Source organism: Pavona decussata, unplaced genomic scaffold (genome assembly GCF_977016875.1).
Source record: "Pavona decussata unplaced genomic scaffold, jaPavDecu1.1 SCAFFOLD_244, whole genome shotgun sequence".
Lineage (NCBI taxonomy): Eukaryota > Metazoa > Cnidaria > Anthozoa > Scleractinia > Agariciidae > Pavona > Pavona decussata.
In genome coordinates this window covers 1440001-1450000 of record NW_028145649.1, presented here as the reverse complement: position 1 = coordinate 1450000, position 10000 = coordinate 1440001, and the positions used below count along the sequence as shown (strand labels likewise).

At 36.3% G+C, this 10000-nt stretch overlaps 1 protein-coding gene across 1 annotated transcript in view; it reads right to left on the bottom strand.

The window, feature by feature from the left end:
- Nucleotides 1–9566: 9566 nt before the first annotated feature.
- LOC146457340 (melanocyte-stimulating hormone receptor-like) overlaps nucleotides 9567–10000 on the bottom strand; it is a 1059-nt gene continuing 625 nt past the window's right edge. Inside the window, exon 1 of the mRNA XM_085092172.1 lies at nucleotides 9567–10000. This exon is cut by the window's right edge and continues 625 nt beyond it. Within this exon, the coding sequence (XP_084948298.1) occupies nucleotides 9615–10000 (386 nt within the window). The 3' untranslated portion in view covers nucleotides 9567–9614.

Below are 10000 nucleotides of genomic sequence, written 5' to 3'. Positions count from 1 at the left end.
TTTTGAGAAGCATGCAGGCTTCTTGGTTTTTCAGGAAAACTGCACTTTTACAATCGTATCGCCTCGCACATCGTAGAGAACAGGAAAGCAGCAAAGGGGTCTTTCCATCCCAGATAGGATCTTCATCAAGAAGAAATGAGCCCTTTTCAATTTTGAAGAAATTCCCTTGTGATTACTTGTCTGCTGTAATAGTTACTATCAATTAGGATAATATTGTAATATATGCGAGGTATAACATCTGCGTTGAAAAGTGCAAAAAAGGAGAAAAGAAAGGAATTATTAGAACTAAAAGGATACTAATTCGTCTGCTACACAAAAAACGTTACAACGTGAAAAAACGTTACGACGTGAGTTTTGCGAGTCCATGCAAGCAATTCTTACCGTTTAGCACAAATTAATGGTAGTGTTTATTCTGCTATAAAAGGCGGCTCTAACTCTTATGCCGTTTACTGTTGGTCCTTAAAACTATGTAGAAAATCCGCGGTAAATGAAAGCGGCTATCAAACAGCACCTTCCAGTGGTGTTTCCCTTCTCCACTGCGTGTTTAAAAATCAGAATTGAACTTTCTCGTTTTAAATTTAAACTTAGCTAAAGTTCAAGCTTTTCACTTTACGCTTGTACTTTTGATCAGCATCACTCACAATTCCGTCTTCGATGATAAAGTCTGTCTCTTGTGATATTAAAAGTTCAAGTGAATGTTTCTAAAGAAAAAGGAGTTCTCTGTATCTTTTTTTTTTTTCCAAAAGGAAACAATTTATTCAGTTCGATTGTAGATTTTGACAGTTTCCTTTAGTTTTTACTGATCCCAGTGATTCAAATACAATTGTTTTGTCTGATTGAGTCAATTTAATTGCAATCGAGTAGATAGTCGTATTTATAAAGAAGGAATTATTGAATGACTGTATTAAAGCAGCAGTCGACGTGTCAATTAAATATACAAACCAGTGCATGATACCTTTTTCATGGTTTATTGGAGCTTTTAACAAGAGCAGTTTTAATTCCTGTTTGATTTGCTTCGCTTTTATGAATGATATCAATATGACACCGAAATCATATACAATTGCTGGTTTCTAGAGGTCGTGACAAGTCGGGAATATTGTTGGATAGATATACCCATATGAACCAATGAAAAATGTATCTATACCAATGAAAATGTAAATGTAAAATGTAATATAAATTAAAATGTATACCAATGAAAACGTATAAATACACCAATGAACATGTAGCTTTAAGGTATACGCAGTACTAAATAAACCAGCAAATGTTGTGCATTAATTCAGAATATCCCTGTTTTATTTTATATATTGGGGTTAGTACTGATACTGATATGTCTTCTTAACGAATTACGTTCTTCTCATATTTACACACATCAAATATATCTTGACATAAATAGATTGAAACGTTGAATGAAAATTAACCTCTTTGGCATTATCTTCTTGAAACTCATGCTGAATATTAAAAAAAGTTGTTATTATTATAATGCAACCATGTTTAACAAATGTTTGGTTTGATTAACAGTTGATAAGGTTATTTTCGGCCACCGTAAAAAGATTTCAGTGCTAACATTTCAAGCGTAAGCTCTTCACTCTGACGAAGGGCTAACACTCGAAACGTCCGGTGAGTAAAGTAAGTAAGTAAGTAATTTATTTAGTGTCAAATACACAGGGGGTGGTCTCCCAGTCCCCCGAGCCACAGGCTCATGATATAAGTGTTTGACAGTATAAAAAAAAGATAATAACTACTAATTAAATTAAAAAGTAACATCTAAATATAAATAAATAAAAATAAATCGGGTCAGGGGCAATTGCTGCATTGACAGCCGTTAAAATTTAACTTAGTTAAAAGTCTCCGAAAGGATGATGCATTAGGTGCGTTTTTTACAGCAGATGGCAACTGGTTCCAGATGTGTGAGATCATGTACGCATATGAGCCATGAAGGAATCTACTATTGTATGAAGTTTGTACAACATTTAGACCATTGCTTCTAAGATTATATGGTGTAACTCGGGATTTGAATAAATTGGCTACATAGCCTGGACCATTCTCCTTGAAACATTTAAAAAATATCATCAAAGATTGTTCTATGCGTCTATGTTCCAATGTATTCATGTCTGCCATCCTAAGAATTGATTCATAATCAGTACTTTTCCCCATGTTCATTATAGTTCGTAGACCATAATAGCTTTCTAATCTCTTGACAGTGGCGACATTACCTTATCAACTCCAAATATTCGTTTCCGATCCCCCACTGACGCGGCACCACAGAATCTTTTAACGATTTACCTGTTACACCAAAGATCTTACTCCAAAGGAACCCACTTGTGCCATTATTGTGTTTTAAGTTTATAGAACTTCCTCTCTACCCCGTTTAAAAACTTCTTGAGGGCAATTGTAATCTTTATTGTCAGTTAGATTTCTAGTGCGTGCTTAATCTGCTAATTACAGTTGTTGTTATTTGTTTTGTTACTATTATTGAATTTGCTACTGATTAACAATATCTAGACCGGTTTTTTTTTTGTCTTCTTGGGCCGTAGCATACTAAGCCTCCCCCCCCCTTCTCTAAGTATAAAAGCTATAATAACGAGGCTTAAAAGATAGATAGTATGTTCAAAGATGTTTCCTTTAACGCAACGGGAAATGATGACGTCATATGACATTGTAATTATGTCATGATTCAGTTGCCAAACGTTGGCCATCTTGGATCCGCCATCTTGGATTTTTGAATATCCCAAAACGCCGAAATTAAACAAAAAGTAATCAAAACCAATAAAGGGACACTAATATGAGCTAAAACATGATAAATCAATGTTGCTGTGTTGACATCAAATTCAATGAACATTTACCGAGCACACCAAATCATTAATCGTAAACCGACGATGCAGTTAAATATTTTTTATTACAGAATGATCAGTTTGAAAAGTGTACCTTCGTCAGGCTGAACTTCCAGTGAGTAAAAACCTGTCAACTCTGCATAAATAAATTTATAGAAAAACGACTTTAAAATGGACAAGTTGAACACAATTTTCGCGTTGCAGCTCAGTTACACCCCTCGAATTTAATTAGTATCTTGCGTTCATAGTTGATATTAAGGACGCAGAATTGAAAAATTACATTCCCGTTTTCTGCTTCACTGAACGCTAACATGAATGTCACGGAAACAATCTGACTTGTAAAAGTTATTTGTGCACGAGGATTCACCCTCTTATCTCGTGTTCTTTTGATCCCAATAATATTTTTGCAAAAGGTTTTTCAAAGAAAAGCTTAGCTAGCCATTACGTGCGTCAGTCCAAAACCCGATTATCCAAATTATCGCTGCAATGTGTGATAAGAGATAGACCATTTCCGAGTTGCTTTGAATCTCGTTATAAAGAGCGAGGTTAGGTGCAAAGTTTTTGTTCTGAAATTACTTTTCATTCATATGCTAACAAAACTTATTTTCGCATGAAAGGTTATGCACTTAGCCTTGCTTTGATAGTGAGGTTCACAGCAACTCAGAAATGGTCTATTCACTAATTTTCACTTACCTTACCCGGTATATTTGAATTGATATCACGAGAATCATAAATATGAAATCTTTTGCTCTTTACTGACATAATTAAGAGCCGTTGTCAGTAACTTTCGAGAATCCGGCGACAGAAGCGAAAATTCGAATTTTTTTTTATTTGCCCCAAAAGACCCTTTTGGTGAACTATTTTCAAAAATAATATTCAAAAGTTCCAGCGAATTTTTTTTTCGGCAAAAATTAGGAAAGTTCGAAATTGGCCTCAACGTGCCCGATGGCCCGATTGAAATTATGCAAATTAGTACATTTTCAAAACTCTCGTTCAAGACAAGGCAACGTTTTCTCGAGTTGACACTTTCACAATCGTTTATACATCCCTTTTGCTTGCTTCCAAACTATATTTTATCTCGACCTGAACATTCTTTCATTTGAAGTTGGCAACGTAAAGAATACAATGTTTGCTATTTCTTAGATAGAGTGATTTTAGCCATATTTCAGATGACCATATCATCGGGGGTATACGAATATTCTGGTAATGAAATAACTTTTTTGAACGGGTAATTTTTCTTATTTATCATGTTCAAATATTTAGTTTGGCCCGTGAAAAGCAAGCGCGCTAGGTCGAGATGTGTGGAATGCACTTTGACACAATTCGCCATTTCAGCACTTCATGTTCCTCCTGTAACTTTGCACGTGTCAATACAGTTCACGGAAGCTTTTAGATAAAAGCCAAGGTGTCTGCTTTCATTTCATGCTTTAATACACGTAAATAACTAGCTTTAAACTTGAGAGCTCCCCATATTAGCATCAAGCCATCAAATAATTCGTTTCAGGTGAAATTTTCGAGTTTATATTGAGCCGTTCAAGTGAGATGAAAGAGCCGTTCCCAGGGAAACAACTTGAAATCAGTGAAATTAATACCCTGTCTCTCATATCATGCTACACTTCCAAACTACCGTTATTTTTAAGCTAGAAAGTGTAAATGCTCCCTTTTTGCGTGACCTAAAACAGAATTTGCCTTAAATATTACGAATAAAGTCCACTGCAATAAAAAACTGAAAAAATCGCGCACCGACGTAAATGTAAACATCAGCCGTTTCTCAACTCGCCACATGGATGAAACGCGTCCGTTGTTTTACCTCTGTATACATTTATGACCAGAAAGTAGAAACAAAAATTCTTCTCTATGCCCATCTGTATAAAAACACTTGCCAACCAAGCTTTTGTTTTTCTGTGTGTTTGTCGAAACTACTGAAGAATAGTGCAACATTGTTGCTGACTACTTGACTCATTCAATCACAACCGGATAACACGACTGAATACTAGATATAAAAAAATGCTCTTACTTCTCTCCAATCATTACTCACATTATATCCAGCGATATCACATCTTAGAGGCAAGGCTGAAAGTTGTCTTAAATTCCGCATATTAGAAATTTAAAGTTTGAACAACGCGAACTACTTTCATTGCGTGACAAGTGAAATGTGATACGCAAGCGCGCGAAAAGCACAGGAATAAGTATGTCAACATTTACGCTTGTGATGACAGTGCGAAAATAATTTTTGAAATTACAAGAAGAAATTAAGACAAGTCAAGGTCTGCAAGGTATATTTGATTGCCGGATTGAAACGAAAATCATGTATCCCCCGGGGGGGATTTTACCGAATTCTCATCATCAACAACAACAACCTTTATTTTCCTCAAAATAAAGCCGAAATTAACTAAAATGAAAAGTAAACAAATCAAGAGCTTTCGAGGTCTCGATGCGCTATTTCAATACTATCCTCAAACAAAAAGCTAATACATTTAGGAGAGTAAAGTTTTTCTTTCGCCATGGAACCTCTCCGTGCGGATCGATCAAGCTCAAAAAATGCGCAATATTTGCAATGTATTACGCTTAATCAATACAAAAAGGGCGTTCGCTCGCACCTATACAGGCACAAAAAATCCAGCCTATGAAGAAATTCAGGACGAAATAGTGTTGTTGCTAGAAAGGGGAGGTAACGTGTTTTCATTTGAGTGAAACTAAGAGCATGAAAGAACATTTTATTTCCTTTTCTGATTTTCCCCTAATTTTTTAGAGTCGTTGTTCATCATGATCAATGTATGCACTGTGGCTTAACCTAATCCAAATGGAACTCGTAATAAGTTATATCTTCAACCAATTCCATATAAAGACCACTATAAATTGAATTATCACTAGACTCTGGTACACAGGTTCAAAAGATACTCTCACTGGCCTTTTCAAAGGCTGTTTGTGTGGTGGATACTCTGGAGCACGCTAGGAGGATTTAACAAAGACAACGTCAGACTTGAACAGTGACGGCCCGTAAGAGATAACACCGTCTTTTAGACCGAACACGAACATCCGAGAAATACCAGTCGTGCCCCTTGTCCTTTGACACTAGTGCGCGCGCTAGAAAATAAATTAAGGTTAAACTCTTATCTTGAAATTCGATCAGCTCTACCGTCAGCAATAATGCAGAATAATGTTGGGTATTTCCAGTTAACATTTTATCACCATCATTGACTCATTTCAAACTGACATTAAGGCTACGTTAAATATTTGACTGCAATAGGCCTTATCACGGTTTTCGACGCCATTTTGAAGAGTAGGCAAACAGGCTTGAACTAACAGTGTTTGTCTGGAAATTCGATGTCAAATAATTTTCATAAAATGATAAAACATTGCTGCTGAAAAATTCATGAATTGGAAACTTTTGGCATTAGGAAAAGGATTTTAAGAAAAAAAATCGGAGGGATGTAACTGTGCCAGAAAGCGTCCAGTCGTGTTTTGAACTTTTCATACATTTTCCTGTATTTTTTTTCCTGCGAACTATTTATAGTACTACAGTTCACGGCTGGTTCGCTTTACAGACAAATGTATGGAAAGTTCAAAACACGACTGGACGCTTTCTGGCACAGTTACATCCCTCCAATTTTTTTTCTTAAAATCCTTTTCCTAATGCTAAAAGTTTCCAATTCATGAATTTTTCAGCAGCAATGTTTTATGAAAATTATTTGACATCGAATTTCCATACAAACACTGTTATTTCAAGTCTGTTTGCCTACTCGTCAAAATGGCGTCGAAAACCGTGATAAGGCCTATTGTATTTTAACAAGTTAACGTGAAAAGAATTCTTTTTTTTTTTTCGTTCCATTCATGGTAAACGTCCTTATTGCATTGATTAACCGTATAACACATCGCAAATCTTGCGCACCTTTTGAACTTGATCAACAACTTTTGAGCATTGATCCATGGCGAAAGACAAACTTCACTCTCCTAAGTGTATTAGCTTTTTGTTTGAGGATAGTATTGATATACCGCATTGAGGTTTCAAAAGGTCTTAATTTTTTAACTTGATTTGTAAATTAATTTCGGTTTTACTTTTCCTGTAATGTTATTGATGAGAATCCGACACAGACAATACAGAGTGAATCTCGGAGGAGGAAAACTACATGATTATCGTTTCAGTCCATTAAATATACCTTGCAAACCTTGACTTGTCTCAATTTCATCTTGTAATTTAAAATTATTTTCGCACTGTCATCACTGACAAGCGCAAATATTGACAAAGCTTATTCCTGTTCTTTTCGCGCGCTTGCGTATCACATTTCACTTGTCACGCACTGAAAGTTATTCGCGTTCCTGCGTTGTTCAAAACTTTAAATTTCTAATATGCGGAATTTGAGACAACTTTCAGCCTTGCCTCGGGGATGTGACATCGCCGTATATAATGTGAGTAACGATTGCAGAGAAGTAAGAGCATTTCTTTATATCTAGTATTCAGTCGTGCTATCCGGTTGTAATTGAATGAGTCAAGTAGTCAGCAACAATGTTGCACTATTCTTCAGTAGTTTCGACAAACACACAGAAAAACAAAAGCTTGGTTGGCAAGTGTTTTTATACAGATGGGCATAGAGAAGAATTTTTGTTTCTACTTTCTGGTCATAAATGTATACAGAGGTAAAACAACGGACGCGTTTCATCCATGTGGCGAGTTGAGAAACGGCTGATGTTTACATTTACGTCGGTGCGCGATTTTTTCAGTTTTTTATTGCAGTGGACTTTATTCGTAATATTTAAGGCAAATTCTGTTTTAGGTCACGTAAAAAGGGAGCATGTACACTTTCTAGCTTAAAACTAACGGTAGTTTGGAAGTGTAGCATGATATGAGAGACAGGGTATTAATTTCACTGATTTCAAGTTGTTTCCCTGGGAACGGCTCTTTCATCTCACTTGAACGGCTCAATATAAACTCGAAAATTTCACCTGAAACGAATTATTTGATGGCTTGATGCTAATATGGGGAGCTCTCAAGTTTAAAGCTAGTTATTTACGTGTATTAAAGCATGAAATGAAAGCAGACACCTTGGCTTTTATCTAAAAGCTTCCGTGAACTGTATTGACACGTGCAAAGTTACAGGAGGAACATGAAGTGCTGAAATGGCGAATTGTGTCAAAGTGCATTCCACACATCTCGACCTAGCGCGCTTGCTTTTCACGGGCCAAACTAAATATTTGAACATGATAAATAAGAAAAATTACCCGTTCAAAAAAGTTATTTCATTACCAGTATATTCGTATACCCCCGATGATATGGTCATCTGAAATATGGCTAAAATCACTCTATCTAAGAAATAGCAAACATTGTATTCTTTACGTTGCCAACTTCAAATGAAAGAATGTTCAGGTCGAGATAAAATATAGTTTGGAAGCAAGCAAAAGGGATGTAAAAACGATTGTGAAAGTGTCAACTCGAGAAAACGTTGCCTTGTCTTGAACGAGAGTTTTGAAAATGTACTAATTTGCATAATTTCAATCGGGCCATCGGGCACGTTGAGGCCGATTTCGAACTTTCCTAATTTTTGCCGAAAAAAAAATTCGCTGGAACTTTTGAATATTATTTTTGAAAATAGTTCACCAAAAGGGTCTTTTGGGGCAAATAAAAAAAAATTCGAATTTTCGCTTCTGTCGCCGGATTCTCGAAAGTTACTGACAACGGCTCTTAAATCAAATAAACACCTGTCGGTTCCTTCGAATGCGTCACGACACCATTAGAAAATTCTCATGGTGGGAAGAAGGAGGCCGGGACGATCTTCTTGGGTTCTCGAAATCCTGACTCCGTTGTCTGCAACAAGCTGCATAATTTTTTATACCCGTTCTGTTAAGGCCAAGGCTACAAAATCCATGCAAGGTTTTAGACCTAACAAGTTTGCATATCTCAAGTGCTTGAGCGCACCTTATACTATAAAAAGTTTCGTATCTCATGGATCTAGAGGTGCGCTGAAAAACCAAACCCAGTAGCGTGGAAATTAAAGCGATGACGTCAAGAGAACTAGCGTCCTGAAATAATTGGATTTGAACAAGGTATTTCGAGAGAGAATTACGAAATGTTCGGATGCCATAAAATTAACATTATATTTCAATAGAACATTTCCGATATATTAAAATTCTAGCTTGGCTACTGAGGCTTTGGTAATAAAACAAGAGACATTAAGTATTCATCTCTAAACCTCAATGAAAATTCTGTTGTTTTATTCCCCTAAGCCTCGTATCCAAGCTAGAATTTTAATATAACAGAAATGGTCTATTTGGGATTGAGAAAACACCTTTATGCCTTGATAACTCCACAAAAACCTTCCAAGTTTTTCTCAGTTGTAAACGAGTGCAAAACTGAAAAAATCCCGTAATTTTTATCGTCAAACAGCGGCAAACGTTTTGAGAATAAGATTTGATTCAAATTTGGGGCTTTCTCGTTGTAACCAGTTCAGGGAACATGACTGCCAAAACACATTGATCCAAAAGATCTCACAAAGATCCCTGAGACACGTAAACAGCTAACAGTTTATGATTTAAATTTAGCAGCGTGCCGAAAGGCAATAAATGTTTTATTTTTTAAATTTCTTCTAACGTTACACATCTAGGTATGCATTTTTCTTAGCGTCTTTCGACTAACTATAACTGAATCAATATCATAACGTTGTCCTTCAGTGGCAAATTATTTTATACCGATAGCGTGTCCAAGTGTTTTAACTTATAAGGTGAAAGAGAAACCTTGTTTCAAGAGTATTTTGGAACGTATATTTTCATAGAACGTTACGGTAGCTTCTAGTTTAAGCGGCAAATTTTTAAGATCGTGTCCTTCGCGGCTTTTCTCACCCCTCGGATCTTCCAGCAGTAAAGAATCGGATTTAGACACGAGTTTAAGTAGACTAGAGTTATTGCAAGTCTAGCAGCAAGATTATTTGATGGCGAATGGCCCATACTACTTCCTACGCCGGCAGCTATGCCGTATGGAAAATAACAGGCCAGTAATGTGACCTGAACCCACACCGCAGTGCATACTGTTTTCCTGTATCGCGCTATGTTTAGAGACGGAATTGCTCTTCCTTTACGATGTCCTCGGCGATCACGTTCTTCTATTTTGTTTCTCTGACCGCGCAGTGTTAGATAGATCTTCATGTATGATATAACTGAAATGGCTATCAAGAAAT